Source organism: Cavia porcellus, unplaced genomic scaffold, assembly GCF_034190915.1.
Source record: "Cavia porcellus strain 051 isolate PalLab524CR breed Dunkin Hartley unplaced genomic scaffold, mCavPor4.1 scaffold_23, whole genome shotgun sequence".
Lineage (NCBI taxonomy): Eukaryota > Metazoa > Chordata > Mammalia > Rodentia > Caviidae > Cavia > Cavia porcellus.
The window spans coordinates 40,531,593-40,551,709 of NW_026947506.1; the positions used below are offsets into that span (position 1 = coordinate 40,531,593).

Sequence of the window (20,117 nt, forward strand, 5' to 3'; positions counted from 1 at the left end):
GTTAATATTAGGATCTAAAGAAAAAGTTGTGAGCCAGATATGGTGGTTGGCACACACATGTGATCCCAGCACGCTGGGAGGCTGAGGCGGGTGGGTTATCAGTTTGTGCCCAGCCTGGGCAACTTACTGACTTGGCAAGGCTCTGTCTCTTACAGAGAGAAAGAAGGAAAGAAAGATAGAAAGAGAGAGAGAGAGAGAGAGAGAGAGAGAGAGAGAGAGAGAGAGAGAGAGAGAGAAGGAGGGAGGAGAAGGGAAGGGAAGGGAAGAAGGAGGCTGAGGCAGCTTAGTGAGATCTCTCTCTCTCTTTCTCTCTCTCTCTCTCTGGCCCTCCCTCCTTCCCTCCCTCTTGTCTCTTTCTGTCTTTTTGAGACAGGGTCTCCCTTTGCAGTTCAGGCTGGCCTTTGCAGCCCTTCTCCTGCCTCAGCCTCCTAGTGCTGACATTACAGGCAACCACACTCTGCCCTGTTTTATTTGTTTTTAAATAAATGAAAAAGAGTTGAGGATTTAGCTCAGGGCAAAGGCCTTGGGTTCAATCCTGAGTACTTTGGAGGGGGGCAGCAACAAATAATTTGAGATCATGGTTCCAGCCCCACAAGAGTGAGAAACCCATTCACCCTGTTTACCAACCTAAGCACTCCTCAAGGGCTTCACCTCCCAATGCTGCTACACTGAAGAATTAAAGCTTCAACACCCCAGCCCTCAGGAGGCTGAGGCAGGAAGATCACCACCAGTCTAAGGCCAGCCTGAGCTACATGGTAAGTTCAAGGTCAGCCTGAATTATATAGGGAGAGCCTGTTTCAAGAACCAAAAAAAAAAAAAAGTTCCAACATATGAGCTTTAGCAGGGGTGGGGGGGGACACTCAAACCATAACAATAATCATTCACATCGATCAGAACTGAGGCTGATCAACCGCTGCTGCACTGGGTGATGGGAAGGCAGGAGAGCTGGACACGGCACCATTGCCCAAGGAACTGCAAAGCCCAGCTGAAGAGAAGGGGCTGACTCACAGCAATGACACAGCACGACGAGAAGTTTACCAGGCCCAGCAACCAGCCTGGCTAAGTGGAGCCCCAAAGGAAACTCAGAGAACTGCCAGATGGCCCAGCGAATCAAGCCTCACCCAGGGACGACCTCCCAGAACCCACCTGTGCTCCTTGCTGGATGCAGGATACAGTCATCCATGCCACGGCAGGGCCACACTGGGCACTGCGCCCTCGGGCCCCTGCCTTGTGCAGGGACCTTGTGCACCCCACTCTCATTCCTCTGCACTCAGAGGTCCAGGCGGGGTGCAGACAGCGAGTGAGGGTCCAGCGGCACGGTCACCAAGGGGCTGCAAAGTGAGTACCTGGAAATCTCCATCACCCCACTGGAAAGGCAGTCTGTATCCCCCTAGCCTCAAGATGGGGAGTCCCCAAATTCTAAGAAGGAGGTTGAGCATCCGGGAGGTGAAGAAAATGACAGCCCTTGAGCACAGCAAGGATTCAAATGTTTGGGGCTGGAAGGAGCAGCGTTTGATAAGGTCTCGTTGGATTTCTCAGTAAATCCAACGAGGTTTTTTTCTTAAACCTGCAAATGACATCATCAGGGGATTTTTGAAGATGGTCTAGCTTCTAAAATTCACGTTGAGCCCAGCATGGTGTTTGTTGTATGCCTGTAATCCCAGCACTCAAGAGGCTGAGGCAGGAGGATCACCACAAGTTCAAGGTCAGCCTGGACTACATAATGAGTTCAGGGCCAACCTGAACTACATAGCAATATCCTGTCTCAATCCCATCTCCCAAATCATACTGAAATTTAATCCCCTACACAAGAGTATTAAGAGGTGGCCTTGGGAGGCGATTAAGCAGTCCCCACGAATGGGATCAGGTGACTTTATAACAGGACTTGATGGGGGCAGTCCCCCCAAAACTGGGTCTCTTTTGCCAAGTAAGAACACAGTGTCCTTTCTCTCTGGAAGACAAACCAATGAGATGTCATCTTGGGGTATTTTTGTTTTTGAGGCAGGATCTCACTATGTGGCCCACGCTGACCTTGAACTCACAGTGATCTTCCTGCCTCAGCCTCTCAAATGTTGGAATTACAGGTATGCACCACCATGCCAGGCTGAGTCCATCTTACAAGCAGAAAGCAGCCCTCATCAGCCAAGTCTGTGAGTTCCCTGATCTCAAACCTCGCAGCTCCAGGATTTTGCAGAACTTTCTGTCATATCTGGACCTCCTGAGGCTGAGGGACTCGGTTATAGTAGCACAAATGGACTCAGGCCACTGCCTGATGTCAGAGGAGAGATGTGGGTCACAGATTCACAGAGCTACTGGCTCCAGAAGCAACCAGGCCCCAAGAGTCCCACAGGGGCTACCTCCCAGGGGCTGCCTACTTGGGTGAATCCTCAGCCTCCTCTGATTGGCTGTCTCGTGTCTCTCTCTGAGTTGCCTCCCTTCACCCTTCCGCCTGGACTCCCAAAACTGCCCCTGTGCGCTGTTCTTCCAGCCACCCACCTGTCCTTTCCACACTGTCCCATGTATTGCTTTTTCTTTTTCTTAATCTTTTGAGAGAGGGTCTCTCTGTGCAGTCTAGGCTAGCTTTGAACTCACAGAGATTCTCCTGCCTCAGCGCCCCCCCCCCGCCCCCGCCACATGCTGGAATTCCTAAGGTGCACCCCATGCCAGGCTATATTCTTCACTAACAGTGAAGAAATCCAGTCCACCGTCTTCTAACCAGCCTTCGCCACTAGGATTCTGTTATTCCACCGGAGCAAAATCTGTACTTGTAACAACAATTCGTGCGTGTTATCCTTTCTGCAGTTAGACATACCACATCAAGAAGAGGAATTCTAGAAAGTGTCAGCTTTCCAGGGAGTGTAGGAGTTTATATCTCTACAGTTCCCAGACTTTGGCAGGCTGCTGCCTAGCTCTCTCTGTGTCTTTACCTCACTGATCACTACTTCTTTATACACATCCTTCTCTCACTCCCATAGACAGGTTTCTCTAAGTTTAATGATTTATTGTGCTTTTTGTCCTTCTATTTTTTCCCCCACTGGGGACTGAACCCAAGGCCTTCACAGAGCTACGTCCCCACCTGCCTCGGCCTCTCTGCATGCTGGGATTGTATTTCTTCTTTTTGGTTATTGTTCTGTTTTAATTTTTTGAGACAGGGTCTTGTTATGTACTGTGCTTTAGACTGGCCTTGAGCTCACTATGCAGCCCGTGCTGGCCTCTAACTTACAGTGATTCTCCTGTCTCAGCCTCCCAAGTGCAGGGATTACAGATGTGCACCATCATACCTGGCAATATCTCTTCTTTCTGTCTAATGGTTTGCCTCTTCTAACTCAAGCAACTTGCTTTAGTGGTCTTATTCTCCACCTAATGAATAATATCAAAATAATTTAGCCGACTATGCCATTAGGAAAATATTCCACTGGTATATACCACATACCTTAGAGTTTGTCAACAGTGAGTATAAGTATAGGCTGAGAAGAAGGGGAATAGGAAAAGCCAGAAAAAAGAAGCAATGAGCTAAGAAAGGAAAACAATAGCTAGCATTATCAAGCACTTACAGCGTGCAAGAGAGTTTCTATACATTACTTCCTGTCCTCGAACCATGTTGCAAGACACCTACTGCTTTCACTTTTTAAATGAGGGGCTAGAGATTCACTAGAGACTTAATAAGGGTTAGAAACGAGATTCTATCCCTTGTGATTCTTGCCACCAGCACAAATTAACCTCCATATCAAAGAACAAGAAAAAGCCAGCTATGTGGAGCATGCCTGTCATCCCAGCACTCAGGAGGCTGAGGCAGCAGGATTGCCTCAAATTCCAGGCCAGCCTGGTTTTCTAGTGAGTTCAAGACCAGCTTGAACTACACAGCAAGACCCTGTCTCAAAAAATAACAACAAAAATAACAATAAAAAGGCATGGTGATGCAACCAGTATTCCCCAGCACGCTGGGATCTGAAGCAGAACAGAAAGTTTGAGTCCAGCCTGGGCTTAGTGACTTAGGGAGACCCTGTCTCAAAAGTTTTTAAACTATAAAAAAAAGGAGGGGGAGGGATACAGCGCTGTGCAAAGTCTCAGGTTCAGTTCCTGATACTGCCAAATAAAAACAAAGTGAAGACAATAAGACTTCAACAAGTGCTTCAAGTGCTACTCAAAATAATGCTAATAATTACTGCCTGGCAAGCGTGAGGTTCTGAGTTCGATTCCTGGTTCAAAAAAAAAAAAAAGGAAGAGACACAGTTTCATTATAATGCTTCCCCTTGGGCTGACACAGCCTGACAAGCATAAGGTCCTAAGTTTAATTCCCAGTGCTAAAAAAAAAAAGAAAATAAAGAAACACAGCAGTCCTCTCTTATTCAGTTTCACTTTGTGGTTTCAGTTCTCTGCAGTCAACAGCAGTCTGAAAATAGTCAAATGAAAAATTCCAGAAATAATCCATAAATTTGAATTTGCATAGCGTTTTGATGTGATCTAGATCGGTCTCAAATCTCATTTTTTCCAGCGCATACATACAACATACACTTACCCACCCATTAGTCACTTACTGTGGCAGTACTGAAACATTGATGTTTAACAGCTTGACCCACTTTGTGGCTCAGGGTGACCTTGAACTCACCATGCAGCCCAGGCTGGCCTCGAGCTCACAATGATCCTCCTGCCTCAGCCTCCCGAATGCTGGAGTTACAGGCATGTGCCACCATACCCAGCTACAGCACATTGTTCTAACTGCACTATTTTATTCTATTGTTGCTAATCTCTTCCTATACCTAATTTATAAGGTAAACTTTATCATAGACATGTGTATGTGTAGGAAAAAACAGTATGGATAGAATTTGGTACTACATGGGGTTTTAGGAATCCACTGGGGCCTTGGCACATAATCCCTTGAGGATAAGGACTATGGTCAGACAGGGTTGGGGCCTAGAAGGAGCCAGTGCAGAAGAAAAATATCTTGCAGCTGTGAGGGAGACTGACATCTCTTCTAGGGGCCAGACTTTAAGACAAAGGATAAATCAAATGTACCCACATACTTCCTGAGGATAGCATCAGGAACTGATATTCTAGATAGCTCTCTATCACCCTGAGGAAGCCAGGAGTCACCATGCCAACCCCCACAGGAAGTCACTGCTCCTTACACATGCTCATTTGCTACATGACTTATTTCTTCATTTGTCCCAGACTTAATCAATTTTACCTGAGCAATTATACTCATCATCTTATTGGATGACCATAGTTCTGTCCCACCTCATGCCCACCTTGGGAGTTCTACGGTTTCCTCATCTTAGACCTGGCCTCATTTTGTAGTTTTGCTCTATAGAAAAGACCCTAGAAAAGATAGTATTTGGCAACTGTTGCGGTTGATATACTGTGTCAACTTGAGAAGATCAGAAGTTTAACTAAGAGAGTCAGTAAAGAGCCAGGGTTCTTACTTTCTAAACATCCTCATCCTGTGCAAGAGGAGGGCACAGAGATTTTGTGAGTGCTGCCGCCGTCTCGGAGGGAGGGATGGTGTATGGACAGTATAAAGGGGAAGAGGCTTGTTCTCTCCTCTTCTGCTCTTGCTGCTTTGCTGTCTTCTGCCGCTTTGAAGTGTTGCCTCAGCACCATGCTGCCCCGCCTTGGAGCCAACTGATTATGGACTGAAACCCCCACAAATAGCGAGCTAATAAACCTTTCCTTCCTTCATTTTGGTTGTTGGGTATTTTGTCCCAGCAATGAGAAAAATAACCAAGACAGCAACCCACTGGGGACCCCTTCTGTGTCTATATCACACTGAAGCTTTATTTCTCTCAATAAATATATTCTGCTCTTTTAAAAATAAATAAAAAGGGTGTATGATTTTTCAGCACAATGAAATGTAAAATATTTCCCTTAAATCTATGCTCCTTTGCTATACTAAATGGACACACACACAGTTGCATGATACACTTGGGTAAGAGCTCCTATTACTATTTACATGCTTTTCATCTTTGCCTTTCAGTTTTGACCCTTGCTAACCTTTCAAAATTCTCTATTTCTCCCTCTTTCACCTTAATTCACGATTCTCCTCCTTTCCTTATATCCCTTCATATCAGCTCTTCCTTATTTATTTCTCATCCCTCTCTTTTCCTGCCTCCCCCCCCCCCCCGAGATAGGGTCTCAGGTTATACAGCCCAGGCAGGCCTCAAACTCGTGGCAGTCCTCAGCCTCTAGAGTGTTGAGATTACAGGTGTACAATACCACGCCAGTTTTCTCTTATTTTTAAGAATGTGTCCAGGAGGTTTTCAATAACGACTTAAACTCTCTACTTTTCTCACACTGCCCCATTTCTTCCCTTTATCTTCCTAGTTCCCACATCATTCCTCCCCTCCTACATCTAACTTACCATGCTCCCTCTTAACGCCTACTTTTCTTCCATTTGTCTTCCCAGCTTCAATTGTCCCAACCGCCTCTTATCCCTTTTCCCGCCTTTTTCCCCAATTCTGTAAAGCTCGAGGACATCACTGTTGTCTTCCCCCATCCTGTAACTAACCCACCAGACAGCCTTGTTACCATGACGACCCAGCTTCTCAAAGCCGAAGTCAAGGACCTGGTTACCATGGTTTTCGCTTCTCCGCCTCCAGCCCCGCCCGCGCACCCTGCGGCGTTGGCGCCTGCGCAGTGCGCAGCGCGTTGGGTCTCCCAGCCGGGGCGGGACGGGGCGGGGCTTCAGCCCGGAGGGAGGGAAGGAAAAGGAAAAGAAAGGGAGTGGAGCTGGTATCTACGGTGGCTGACGAGGGACGCGCCGAGCCGGAGGCTGCAGGATGGTAGGCAATGAGAAGAGGGAGGGGAGGGGGAACCGAGGGGCGTGGGCTGCACCTGCGGGGGTCCTCGGGGGCCGCCTTCCGTGGGAGCCGCTCTTCCTTCCCTCTGGTCCTCTGAGGCCCTCTCCCCTGAGCGGGTGGGCGAGCCGGCCTCGGAGGAAGAGCTGAAATGGCACTCGGGAGGGGCCTGGGGAGAAGGCGCATTTGTAGGGCAAGAGGGGACGGACCAGAGGGCAGCAGGACAGCCCCGAGCTCGGAGAGGCGCCCGGGTCTCGGCCCAAGGGACCCCGACCTCTGCAGCAGAGCAGCCACCCAAGGAGAGGGGCCTGGGGTCTCTGGGCAGAGGAGGGCAGTGGGGTCATCCGGACCTCTCCCTGCGGGGCCCAGGAGGTTGGGGTGTGAGAGAGGACAGTTTCCGGGTCTGGGAGCGAACGTCCTGCCGCGGTTCCTGGCCACGCTCGTCCAGGGTCTGGGCTTAGGTGGGGAGGCGGAAAGGCTCGAGAATTTGCTCGCGGGGTCCCAGGCTTTGGGCTCCCCGGCTCCTGGTGATCTTTGATCTCCGCCTTCATCCCATTCTTTCCGGAACCAAGGCCTTCCGCCTTCCTGCTAGCTTCCCACTCCCTTATCTTAGCCGCACTGTGCTCCCTTGTCTCAGGCTCCTCATTTCCCACCACCACACACACACACACACACACACACACACACACACACCAGTTCTCCTGAATTCCGACTTTTGAACTACTAATCTGACACTGTTGCACACACCCTGGGATTCATCCCTGATAATGTCCACGGAAAAGCGAGCTGCCAGGAGGAGATAGGTGGCACCAAGCACCCTGGAACTGGGAACCTGGGGCCCACGGAGTAGTTAGAGCTCTGCACCCTATCTCACTACACCCAACTTGCTTCTTGTTGCACAGATATCCCCTAGAGGAGCCCCAATGGATGGCCATGTCCTAAGGGAGGGCCTAAAAGGGAGATTGGACACCTAGACCTTGGGGAAGAGTGAATCTTAGAAGAAGCACCCTAAAAGGAAGAAAAGTTAGAGAAGACTATAGGGACCAAATGCTGGGATGGCTGAGGGAGGAGGGATTAGACTCTGAGCATCCCAAAACCAAGTGTGGTGTTGGATATGTGTATATCTGCAGAGAAGGAGACCCCTGGGCAAAGGGTGGGCACTGGAGGCAGTGTTTTGGGGACATCAATGAGCTTATGGCAAGCATAGGAGCCTGACACAAAATATCCGGTTCCAGTGTGGAAGTGGACAGAACAAACATCTCTGACACCAGCTACCTGCTGCTTGTCACTGTGCAAGGTGTTTTCCTTCCTTTTGAAAGCAGGAAAGAGGAGGTCAGGGAAGAATAATATACCAAACATGCTATAGAAGCTACTATATTCCAGGCATTCATGCAAATATCAGCTCATTTGATGCCATTATCAACTCCAAGAAGAAGGTACTCCATTTACAGATAAAGCAACAGGCTCAGAGGTGCAGTGTGCCCAAGATCACACCTCACTAATAATTCCAGTTTTCAACCCAAATGATTCACAAAACCCCCTTGCTCTTCTAAAGGAAAGGTACCTGTTGGTGGGAGCACCCTGCGTTGATAGCAAGGGGCTGGATGTTTTGAAGAAAGTAGGAACCGTGCGTAGAGAAGGCCAGTGCTGAGTTTGGAGCTGTGTGGTGTGGAAGAAAGAAGCAAATCTGTTTCTCTTGTCTCTGGTCCTCTTTGTCCTCCAGATGCGATTCATGCTGCTGTTCAGCCGGCAGGGAAAGCTGCGGCTGCAGAAATGGTACCTGGCCACGTCAGACAAGGAGCGGAAGAAGATGGTTCGGGAGCTTATGCAGGTTGTTCTGGCTCGCAAGCCCAAGATGTGCAGCTTCCTAGAATGGAGGGACCTCAAAGTTGTTTATAAGAGGTGACTCTCTACTTACTTTCAGACTGCTGGGCTGTAGTTCAGCAGTGGGTTAAAAAGGCTGAGGAAATAAGTGTCTCCCAGGTCAGGAGAGCTAAGGGCTGAGGACATACGCAGCGCAGTAATGAATGCTACCTTTCTTTACTTTCCCAGTCCCCACTTAGTTTTGCTTGAGCCTAAACTTGCTTCTCACACCTACCTCTGTCCCATAGGCTCTGTCTTACCCTTTTCCAATGTCTCTTGCAGACTCATTCACCAATCAGAGGCCCTGCCCCACTTTTCCCACACCCCCACACCCACACACACCCTTTCTGGTTCCTTCTCTCAACAGGTAAATTGTTTGGCTCAGGTTTTTGCTGAGTCAAACTAAACAGGTCAGAGGCCAAGAGGGAAGGAGACTGCATGTTTGCTTATTTCGGAGAGAGCAGTAAGAGGCAGAGTGTGTCACTCTGCGTACCCTGGAGCCTCCCCCATTGTGTCCAGCCAGGTTACAGACCTGGGACTGGGGAGGGCTGAGGTCCAATGCCTGGGTCCTTGGGACCAGCTCTTGGCTATATCTCCTGTGTCCCTTCCTCAGATATGCCAGCCTCTACTTCTGCTGCGCCATCGAGGGCCAAGACAACGAGCTCATCACACTGGAGCTGATCCACCGATACGTGGAGCTCCTGGACAAATACTTTGGCAGTGTAAGTCTCCCCGCTCTCCCTGTACCCAGCAGTTTACTTTTTCTGCTAAACTTGGAGGCCCATCCAGTCCATGCCCTGGAAGTCTTAGGGAGAGGTGAAGTTGGAGCACTGAGAACAATAATTAATCTCCCTTTTTAAGCTTTAATCCTATTAGCCACATCCTTTAATCTGCCCTGGTGGTAGGGGGAAAAAGGGCAGAATTCTGGTACTTAATCTCAATAGAGCTCTGCTGAGACTCCTCAAATGAGGATGGAGACCAGATTCGGGTTTGGTCAGTGATTTGTGACCTTGGCTTTTTGTTGGACTCTTTTGGAGAGGCTTTTTAAAAAAAGAATAGTGCCTGGAAAGTGGGGCACACCTGTGGGAGGCTGTGGCAGGAGGGTCACAAGTTTGAACCCAACCTGGGCTACAGTTTAAAGACCAGCTTGGACTACAAAGCAAGACTTTATCTCAAAAAATTAAAAAGTTTTAAAAAAAGGTTGGAGACCCAACCTCGGAGATTGTGAGTTAAACTTATCCATATTGGGGTCTGGGGCCTGGGCTTGGGCAAACAATCTGGATTTTTAGATAGTGATGAATCCATAATTTGTGTCCTGCTTAACAATTTACCCAAAGTCCTTTTAGGCTCTCTTGTTTGCTCCTATTCCCATCCTGTAAACAGGCATAGGTATATCTATTTTCAGATGGGAAACAGGTTTAGAGACATTCTGTGATGTGCACTGCCACCTGGGTGTTGGCAGAGCCTTGCTTAGGACTGGAGGTTTCTGCCCTACCGACCAGATCTTCCCTGCGCCAGGGCCTGGGGAGGGAGCCTAGCCTAGTCGCTGGGGGAAACAACGTCACAGATATTAAGGGGAAGAAAACAAAAATCACAGACAAGGATGGTGAAGGTGACTCATGTCATGTGCTTAGGGAACAAGAGGCAAGAGAAAGGTAAGAAAAAGTCAAGCTAAGTACCAAAGCCTGGGGATCCGGAGAAGGTGAGAACATGAGACTTAACAGGAACCCAGAGAGGGAGGAGTGGTCCTGGAGAAAGTGAGGGGCCACGGTGCACCCACCCCAGTGCTCAGCCTTACCTTCTTCTGACAGGTGTGTGAGCTGGACATCATCTTCAACTTTGAGAAGGCTTACTTCATCCTGGATGAGTTTTTAATGGGAGGGGACGTCCAGGACACCTCCAAGAAGAGTGTGCTAAAGGCGATCGAGCAGGCTGATCTGCTGCAGGAGGTACGAGCCAGGGACAGTGAGGAGGAGGAGGAAGAGTGTCATGACTGAAGGGACCCTCCTCTTGTGGACACCCTGCCCACCGCCAAGGGCGTCCCCCTCCCTGTTTCGTCTGGCCCCCACCATGCCCAGCTGGCCGTGAAGTGGGAAGTAGCAGGGCCATCACCCACCTGTGGCAATTGTCCCCTCCTTCGAAGCTCTGTCCTCCTCCCGAGACCCAAGCTATCTTGTCCCTGCCTCATCTCCTTGGATTCCTTAATGCTTCTCTTGGCCTAAAGTGTTTCTGAGAGAACTGGAAAAAGGACACATGGCAGCTCAGTCTTTCCTTCCCTGACTTCTCCACTTTTTACAACACACACTCAGCAGCCTCCTCTTCTCAGGAGCAAAAGGCTGTGGAGACTGGGGGCCAGGGCGGGGCCACCTGGTGCTGGTTCTCCCTGTGATCCAGTGCCCCACACTCACCCCATTCCTGCCTGCCCTCTCCCTGCTGTGCCACCGTGAGCCTTGGTGCAGGGAGATGAGTCACCGGAATCTGCAGTGACAGTGATGAGCAAGCCAGGCTGAGCTGGCTCTGAGGAGGGGGAGAGGGGGAGGGCTGGGGGAGGGGCTCATGCCTGCCTAAGAAAGGGCAGACCCAGACTTGGCACCCTGGTGGCCCACTGTCCCCTTTCTCTGTCTCTGTCCCTCTCTCTCACGTGCCCTGGCTCACACCCCCACCTGGTTACTAGTGCTCTGATCAGACCCTAATGACTCATCTCTCTGCAGTCTGGTTCATTTTTCCCTCAGGGAACTGGTACCAACCTCTTACTATTTCCTGCTTACCTGAAAGTGAGGACCCAATCAACCATCTGTACCCCCAGACCCCCAAAAGCGAGTTTCCTGTCCCTGTCCCAGCTTCACTGCCTTTCCCCTCAGGTCCTGGGGTTGAGCCCCCAGTGCCCCCAGCTCCTGGCTTTGGGTTCTCTGGGTGGCAGTGATGGACGCAATCTGGACCCTCATGGCTACCCTGGGCACTGGGGTGATGCCCGGAGCCTGTGAGCCCGGGAGGACCCACAACTGCTCAGCCTCAGACTCACGTTGGTTTTTCTCCCCTACCTCGTGTGTCTGCTTCCGCCTCAACTGCTTCCTCCCTCGTGACTGCTGCTGTCCTGCCCACCCTGTCTGCCTCTCCTGGTGTCTCTGCGTCACCCCTGTCCGTCTCTGCCTCAGGAGGATGAGTCGCCGCGCAGCGTGCTGGAGGAGATGGGCCTGGCATAGCCCCCGCAGGCTGGGCCCTGTGGAACTGGGGGCAAGGCAGGGCATGGTGGCTGCTTCTCCTGTGTCCTTCCACAGGACCCTACCTGGATCCCCCTCCTTGGCCACCTCACCTTCTTTAGAAGGAGCCATGGGCTCTGGCCCTGCAAACATTCCCTCCCTCCATCCCGACCTTTCCCACTGAAGGCTTTAGGAGCCAGCAGGCAGGAAGACGTGACCAAGATGGGGGTGCTATTTGGCTTTTATTCCCTGCCTTAGAAGGACCAGTGTGACCCCAGCCATCCTCCCCCCTTACCACTGTAAATATATAAATATGTCAGGTTAAAGGGAAAAGGTTTTCAGGGCTCTTTTCTCCCTCCTGCCCCAAAACCTACCTCTACTCCTCACCCTGGCCAGCCAGGGCAGCTTCTCTGCCTGGGCGGGGGCCTTTCCCTCAGCTGTCCCATTTCCTCCTGGGCTGCAGTGTGGCCACTGTCCAGCGCCAGGGCAGAAATAACATAGTTAATTTTTTTCTAACCTTGCCGCTTTGAGGGAAGGAAGGGTTGGGGGAAGGGCAGGCTTTCTGGAACACTGGCCCTGTCTCTCCACCCCACTTTCTGGGTGAGGCAGGAGCTAAGGGGCAGGGTGGCCCAAGTGTCCACCTTGATTTCCTTTCATCTGAAATAAAAGGAAAAAGTGTTTCTTGGACCTGGCTCAAGTCAAGCTCTGTGAAGGAAGGCAGGTCAGCTGGCATCCATAGGGAGGCCCGGAGCTCTCTGCCTGTTCACCTCTTCCTGGAAATGAGATTGCCCAACGGGAAAGAAAACAAAATAGACACCAGTTAAACTGGAGTGTCAGACAGCAAAGGGGTTTTTAGAAGTGTGTTCCATACAGTACAGGGAACACTTACCCTACCTAGCAAACGCGTGCCCATGTAGTGAAATGCACCAGCACTCTTAGCTCACACCCCTTGCACATTGATGCCTCTCCAGTCGCTGCCCTGACCCCGTGAGGAGGAGCTCCTAGGGCTGTGAGTTCATGCCTCTAACATTTCTTTGTGGAAGATTTCATTTTCCGAGTTTTATTTTATTTGAGGATAGAATCAGGAGTTCCGGGTTATCTGCTCAGAAAAGTTTCCAGATGTCTAAAAACAGGTGGTTGCCAAACCCTTCTCCCTGGATTTCTAGTGAAGTGTAGGACCACGAAGTCCTGGGAATTGGTCAGGAAGTGGATAGGTAATGGGAAGGGGCACCTGGGGAGCAAGAACTGCCCAGAGCTGCGGTCAGTCGGCGGCTTTTTCCTTTCCAACAGAAGCTTGCTGGGCTTTTAGGACATCCACTTTTCTCCCCCATCCTGGGGAGGGAGGCTAGCCCGCCTCCCAGATGGAGGTGGAATGGAGGGTTTTTAACAGGTGAAACATTCTCCCTCAAATTGGCTTCGGTAAACGGTTAAGAGGCTTAAGAGGCGGGCGGTTAAGAGGCAGGAGGCTCGATGGGTGTCCTGGCTGGGCTTCTTCCCTCACCGCCCCTTGGGAAGGACCACACAGGCCCAAGGGGTCGGGTGAATAACGGAGAACAAAGTCCTAATAAAATAGTCACTTTTATTTCTTAGCAAAACTATTTCCTCCGTGAGGGGTATTTACAATAGAGAAAGGAAGGAAGGGGTAAATTCACAGCGATGTGGAGAGGGCGGGGAGGCCCGCGGGCAGGGCTGGAGACAGACACACTTTTTTTTTTTTTTTTTTTTTTTACATGATTAATTAGAACTGCTTTTTCCAGTTCGGACTGGGACGTCCCCAGACAGAGTAGCTGGGGACGGAGCCCCGTGGGGAAAGGAATCTCACACAAACCACTTGCCCAACGTGGCTGGCCTCGGGTCGCCAGTGAGTTCTGACAGTTGGGAGATCCGACGCAGCCCGGGGCCGGCGGCAGGGGCGGGGCCGGGGCGCATGCAAACACCGAGGGGAGGAGGAGCGACACGGAGGGGGACGAGGTGTCGCGCGCTGCGGGGGCGCGCGGAGGCGGAGCCCGGGCGGGTCACGGGCGCCGGAGCAGCACGTGTTCGATGTAATTCCCGAGCTCCTCTTGCTCCTGCAGCCGGCGCTCCTCCGCCTCCGCCGCCTCCTGCGCGCGCCGCGCTGCGGCCTCCGGGTCGGGATAGTGGCGCGAAGGCGGCAGGGCGTGGTGATAGTGGCGGCGGCGCGAGGCCGCGGGCGGCTGCAGTGTCCGCGGCCGAATGTAGTTGGGAAACGGGTGGTAGGGCCCCGGGGCGAACACCTCGTCCTCCTCCCGATCCCAGGGCGGGAGCACCTCGTTCCAGTCTGCGAGGTCTTCGCGGGCTGGGGCGGGGGCGGGGGGCGGGGGCTGCGGGGCGCGGACGTGGGCGAGCGCGGGGGCGGCCCGGGGAGGGGGCACGGGCTCGGGAGGGGCGTTCTTCTTCCGCTTCCGCTTCTCCTCCACCTCCTCGATGATGCTGACCACATCGTCCGCGGGCAGGTGGAGTTTGGTGGACAGCTCGATGAGGCTGTCAATGGTCTGCGGGTCCATCTCCTCGTCGTCATCGTCCTCCTCCCCGCCCTCCTCTGCGCCCTCACCCTCTTTCCGTCGGTGGCCTGGTGTCTCCTCCTGGGAGCGCTTGTCCTCGGCTCCGGCTTCCCCGTCCTCCTCTTCCTCAGCAAACAGCAGCGCGTTCTGCCGCGCCCTCTCCGCCTCCTCCGCCTCTGCCTCCGCCTCCGCCGCCTCCTCGTCCTCCTCTCTCAACCTCTCCTCCCCGCCGCGTCTCTCCTGCTCCGCCTCCTCCTCCCGCTCGCTCCCTCTCTCCTGCGTCTCCTGCAGCCCCCGACCCCCCAGGCCGCGCTGCCGGGCTCCGCCCTGCAGCAAATACTGGAGCAGCAGGTCGGAGGCGAGGTCGGCCAGCCGCTCCTCCTGCGCGGCCGCCTGCCGCGTGGCCTCCGCCTGCCGCCGCCCGGCCTCCACCTGCGCTAGCCCTTGCTGGAGTAAGCGCTCGCTCGCCTCGGAGCCGCCCAGCAGTGCGCTGTCCGGCCGGCGCGCCTTGGGGAAGGGGGCACCCAGGCCTGGATATGCCTTAGATAAGGGGGCCAGAGCCTCGCCCAGGTGTGTTTTCGGGGAGGACACTCCTTCCCCAAACTGGCGGGCTTCAGGAAGGGATCCGCTCTCAGACACACGCGCTTGGAATTGCGAGGGGGCCGGGGGCGGCAGAGGCGCGCGCTCCGGGACGCGCGCCTGGAACTCTCCCCAGGAGGCGCGCCACACGCGTTCAGGCCCGGGGCTCTCCAGGTTGACGCGGGTCAGCGTATGCGTGCGGGTCTCGGTCTCTGCCGCCGCCGTCTCTTGCTGGCGCTTGGCGCTGCTCGGACTGAAATCTCGAAGTTCCTGGAGCAGGGAAGCTAGCGCCTCGAGCTCCTCATTGGGGTCGCCCGCCTCGGGACTGTTATCCTGAGTCTGGGAGCGAGGCGGGGCGGCGGGCGCCTGAGTCTCTGGCACCGGGAGGCTATGCGTCTGGCTGCGCACGGTTTCGGTCAGCAGAGCTTCTGCTGCGTCTTCTGAGGGACCCTGCGTAGAGCCACCCGGTGCCGGGGGCGAGGCCGGGCGGTCCAGTGCCTGCAGTAGCACCGCGGCCAGCGCCCGGGGATCCACGCCCTGGAAAAGCTCTCCCTCATCCTGCGGCTCGGAATTTCGAGCGGCTCGGACTTCTGGGGTACTGTCATCCTTTGGCCCGGGCACTGCGTCCCCAGCTACCACCGGCTCTTTATGCTCAGAGCTAAGGGGAGGAGGCTGTGCCTCAGGGCGCCCCGGGGGCGCTGTTCCTAACCCCTTGATCAGTAGAAGGCAGCAGAAGAGAGTGGAAGCCGGCAACCTGAGGGATTTCATGACCGACGGGCTGCTGCAAACTGAAAATAGAAGAAACCAAAGAAAAGGGATTCCTGTAAGAATTCCCTGCTGTCTAATTTTACATTCCCTCCCTCCATCTTAAAGCAGGAAACCCAGGACTTCCCTCATCCCCCAACCTTACCCAGAAGAAGGAACATTTAGGAGCGAAGCTCTGCCGATCTCTGGATGTGCCGTGTAAATGGGAAAAAGAACGCCGCAACCCTCTCTCACCTGATGCCTCCTCACCCCCTCCCTGAGCCATCTCACTGCCAGCGCCCACGTACTAAGCAGCAAGGATAAGTAAAAAAATATCTTTGCTCCCTCCCCACAGGACTCCCCGGATGGTGCGTGGGCGACTTCATCAGCAAGAGAAAAGCTGCGACTCCCCCATTTACCAGGGACCCTTACCAGGGGCTCCCTACTGTGTTTTCAACACTCCCATCTGGAAGGAAAGAGAACCCTTCCTCAAGCCTAAGGCTACCAGGGGTTTGAGGGATGGACAGCAGAGTATTTACCAGCCGGTGTCACACGGCGGAGGTGGAGAGGAGGGTCGGAGCGGGATAGGGGCAAGGAAAGATCGGGACCGGCTGCCTTGGATCCGAGCGCTAGCTGGGCAGGAGCGACGGTCGAGACCTGGCGTCCAGCGGTCTGGGCTCAACTGGGTCGGCACAGCTCCGGGCGGCTCGCTAGCTCCGGCTCCAGCACGCTGGACAGCGCCCGCGTCTCCGCCACCTTATAAAGGAGCGCGCGCGAGGTCACGTGGGATCTCCCCGCCCCATTGACGTCAATGTTCATTCATGGGGAAGCGGGCGGGCGCCCGGTGGAGGGAGACTGCCCAGTGATTGGAGGATGCACGCCCTTCCCGGTCTGCGCTTGCGCACTGGCGTCCTCGGCTGGAGGGGCGTGCGCTAGCGGAGCTCGGAGAAAAGAATGAATGAATGAATGAATGAATGAATGAAACGCTGAGACAGGCGGGGGCAGGGGGCTATGAATGAATGAAGGAGAGACGAGGAGAAAAGGATGAATGAATGAATGGAAGAATGAATGGAAGGGTGGCTGCAGAGGCGTTAGAAGGCGGGAGGGTGGGTTACAAAGCAACTTGCTGCTGCAGAGCTCGAGCTGCTAAACGGAATAAGCAGGGGGTACCCCCAGCGTCTGAATGGACCCAGCTGGACACCAATATTGGAGAGTGGCATGTTAAGGCTTAGCAATTTGAAGGGGCCAGACTCCTTAAACCGAGTCCACACGGCCCATGGGGACACGCCCAAGGACGGCGTGAACCTGAAAAGGAGGGCGCTGTCCGAGGATCTGCGGTGCGGGGTGCCGGCCCAGGGCCCCGGCAGATGGGTGGATCTTGCGGTTTTGAGAGTCAAATTGGAAAGGGTCCGAATCGGAAGAGAAAGGGAAATACAGAGGATGTGTGTGCCTCTGGGTCGTGTCTGTTCACGACCCGTTCGTGTCTGGAGAAAAAGGTGTGTCTTTCTGTCCGGCTGGCTGGTTTGGCTGTGCATGTGGGGGGACCCCTGCGGTGCCCCTTTTCAGCCCCCCTCTTCCCACCCTCTTCCAGTTTCTTTCCTCTCCACTGCTCCCCCTACCCAAGGACGTTTGGAGGGCGAGATCAGACCAGGTGGGGAGGGGGTTGCGCAGGTGGGGAGAGTGATTCAACTCCAGCTCTCTCCACCGCTTAAAGGGGTTTGAATGCGGGGGGGGGGGGGCTGCAACGTCAGAGATAGACAGTCTCTGCCACCAGACCCTTCGACCGTATCTCCTACAAGAGGGGTTGGGGCTGGGGGCTTGGATAGCTAGAGGTTCCGGGAGTGGGGGGCGATGACGCACAGATTGCGCAGAGAGAATCCATCAGCGAGCCGGGTCCGGTGAAGGGAGACCAGGCGTGGGCGGGAGTGGGGGGGGGACGGAAATGGGGAGGGGGTAGGGGGGAAGGGAAGGTGGCCAGGGGAGCGGCCACTGCAGGCATGAAGAGGAGGGAGGGAGGCCGGAGGGGGCTGCGGTGCGGTGCGGGCGGAGAGCAGTGCGGGGGCGTGGGCAGGGAAAGGGGGGAGTGACAATGACACACGCCAGACACAAGAACTGCGGACACAGGGGTGCTCATGGGTACACGCAGGGCACCCGCACTCTTGAGATTCTGGCCACCAGGACTGAAGCTGTCTGCAGGGACTTGGAGCCTCTTTCAGAGCCAGGCCTAGCCCCCTCCTCATCTCTTCCTGTTTATGACCCTCCTTCCACCCCACCCCCCATACACACACTCACGTGCTTTCCCTCTATTGCCAGCAGTGGCTTCTCGCTTCCATCAGTGGCTTGACTTTCCCAGAAGAAAGCCCATCAGCTCTGCGGGGAAAGAAGTGGGGAGGAGAGGAGAGAGGAAAGGAAGAAGGGATGGGGGCAGGGAAAGGGAGGAAGGAACCTGGAGTAGGTGAAAGGGACAAACTAAAGGAGAAAAAAAGTGAGAATTATGGGGACAGTGAGGATTCCAAAGCAAGGAGGAAGAAGAGGAGCCAAGGGATTCCCAAAGCAATGCTTCACATCCCTCCTCACACACACGTACACACACACACACACATGCAGGGCCTACCCCTGCTTCTCTGGGCTCCCCTCACCCACTCATCTCTCTCTTCTCAGCCCAGTTATGGGGAGTAGTAGGGTGGGCAAAGGGTCCTCCTGAGGAAGTCCAGTGGAGAGAAGGCTCAGACATCTGAGGGGGGGAGGGGAAGCCATTCTAGGGGGGGGAGCCACGGGGCCAGAAGATAAGACAAGGGTCCAAGTGCAAGAGAGGAGGGAGGGCAGGCACTTAGACAAACTGTGCATACCTGTGGGGCTGTGTGTGTGCGTGCACACGTGTGTTTGCCTGTGTACAGAGATTTCAGAGACCCATAGCCGGCAAGGGAAACAAAAGGCTTGGGGGAGCCAATTATGTACTTAAGCAACCTGGGAGTGGATAGGCTTGATAGTGTTTCCAGTTCAAATAGGACATCTTTGTGTGACTGTCTTTGCCTACTACCAGGAGTCTCTGGGTTCTGATCTCTTCCAAGTGCCTGTGCAATTTTTCGTCTTTTGAACGCACCCACTTCTGAGGATGTGCTGGCATCTGAAAAGCATGTGCCTGGTTTGGTGCACAATAATGTTTATGTGTGTACATGCAAGTCTTCATGCATTTCTCTGAGTCCTGTGCCTACCAGGATATGTCGGTGGTTATGTGCACTGCCATATGCCTTGATCTCTCTTGCCCCTTCTCCATCCACCTTCATTCCCAGCCCTGTGCAGTGCAGCCTCACAAGCAAAGCTACTCACCTGCAGGCTCCAAGTTCTGGGTCTTTGCCCCTGGTTTTCAGAGAAATCTCCATTCCTCCATCCCCCACCCCAATTTATTGGGAAGCCCAAAGGAATTCTCAGACATCCATATCCCAAGAACTTTACAGGATGGGGAAGGTGGTGGGATGGGGAAAGGTAGGAGTTAGGAAAGATGGACACCAAAGGCTGTGGACTCTATGACTCTTTAATCTCAATATTGACCTCTCTTTTCTGTATCACCTCTACTCTGGGTCTGTTCTTGTCTCTCTCCATCCCAGTGTCTTACCTGGGTCAACTCATTCATTCTCCATCCCCTAGAGATGAGCACTGTCCTTAATACCTTCCTGCCTCTAGGAGTTTCTAGAAAATATCTGGACTGGGGACAAGTTTCTGAGATTCGGGAGAGGAGGGAGATGGCAGGAAAGATAGAGACAGCTGGAAAGGGCAGAGCTCAAATGGGGATCTGGAAGGGATGCCTGGTGTGTGCTTTGAGCTATCGGTATGAACCCATCTTTCTCTGTGTTTGTGTCTAAGTCTCCCATACTCTCCAGGAGGGTAGCAGGAGAAGATGGGAGCCAGCAGAGTAGTGATCCAAGCTGAAGGTTTGGGAAACCAAGAGAGAAAGGGGTAGAGCATTGAATATTTTCCCTAAAAAGATCTGGAAGGGAAAGAAAGGACTTGGACCACCCCCCTACACACACACATACACACACACATACAGCTCACGTCCTTCTTCCCTACCCCCTCCCCCAACCGGTGACTCACCTCTGCAGCCTTTCATTGCGTCAGCCATGGTGGGAACAGACAGGAAGGGGGCAATTTATGAGAAGATGAGGGGTCTTCACTTGAAACAGAAAGCAAGTCCTAAGACCCCCTGAAAACAGCTCCATGAAGAACATGTTATTGCTCCACTCCCTAGCCATCCAGGGATGGGGTGTCTTGGGAAGGGGGCTGGGGAGCATTGGAGGGTCTTTGGATGATGACTGATGGGAAAGGGGTGTTCACTCCGATTTTAGCTTTAGGGTCCCATTCCCTCAGACACCTCCCCAGCTCCTGGATGGGGGAAGGGAGACCCAGCAACCCGG

At 53.5% G+C, this 20,117-nt stretch overlaps 2 protein-coding genes across 3 annotated transcripts; one reads left to right on the forward strand and one right to left on the reverse strand.

Annotated features, from left to right (window-relative positions):
* The first annotated feature begins 6,630 nt into the window (after window positions 1-6,630).
* Ap1s1 (adaptor related protein complex 1 subunit sigma 1) lies at window positions 6,631-12,544 on the forward strand. The gene is made up of 5 exons (XM_003469904.5): window positions 6,631-6,779; window positions 8,518-8,696; window positions 9,271-9,379; window positions 10,469-10,606; window positions 11,813-12,544. Exons 1-5 carry the CDS (start codon window positions 6,777-6,779, stop codon window positions 11,858-11,860), a joined length of 477 nt encoding a protein of 158 aa, XP_003469952.1. The 5' UTR covers window positions 6,631-6,776; the 3' UTR covers window positions 11,861-12,544.
* Window positions 12,545-13,416: 872 nt separating this feature from the next.
* Window positions 13,417-18,114, reverse strand: Vgf (VGF nerve growth factor inducible). Of its 2 annotated transcripts, XM_063234245.1 has the most exons (3): window positions 17,995-18,114; window positions 16,242-16,458; window positions 13,417-15,746 (listed from the first exon to the last, which is right to left on the reverse strand). In XM_063234245.1, exon 3 carries the CDS (start codon window positions 15,724-15,726, stop codon window positions 13,873-13,875), a length of 1,854 nt encoding a protein of 617 aa, XP_063090315.1. In that variant the 5' UTR covers window positions 15,727-15,746; window positions 16,242-16,458; window positions 17,995-18,114; the 3' UTR covers window positions 13,417-13,872. The 2 variants fall into 2 exon arrangements, with proteins under 2 accessions (XP_063090315.1, XP_063090314.1); XM_063234244.1 differs by lacking the exons at window positions 16,242-16,458; window positions 17,995-18,114 and adding an exon at window positions 15,869-16,177.
* Window positions 18,115-20,117: the final 2,003 nt, after the last annotated feature.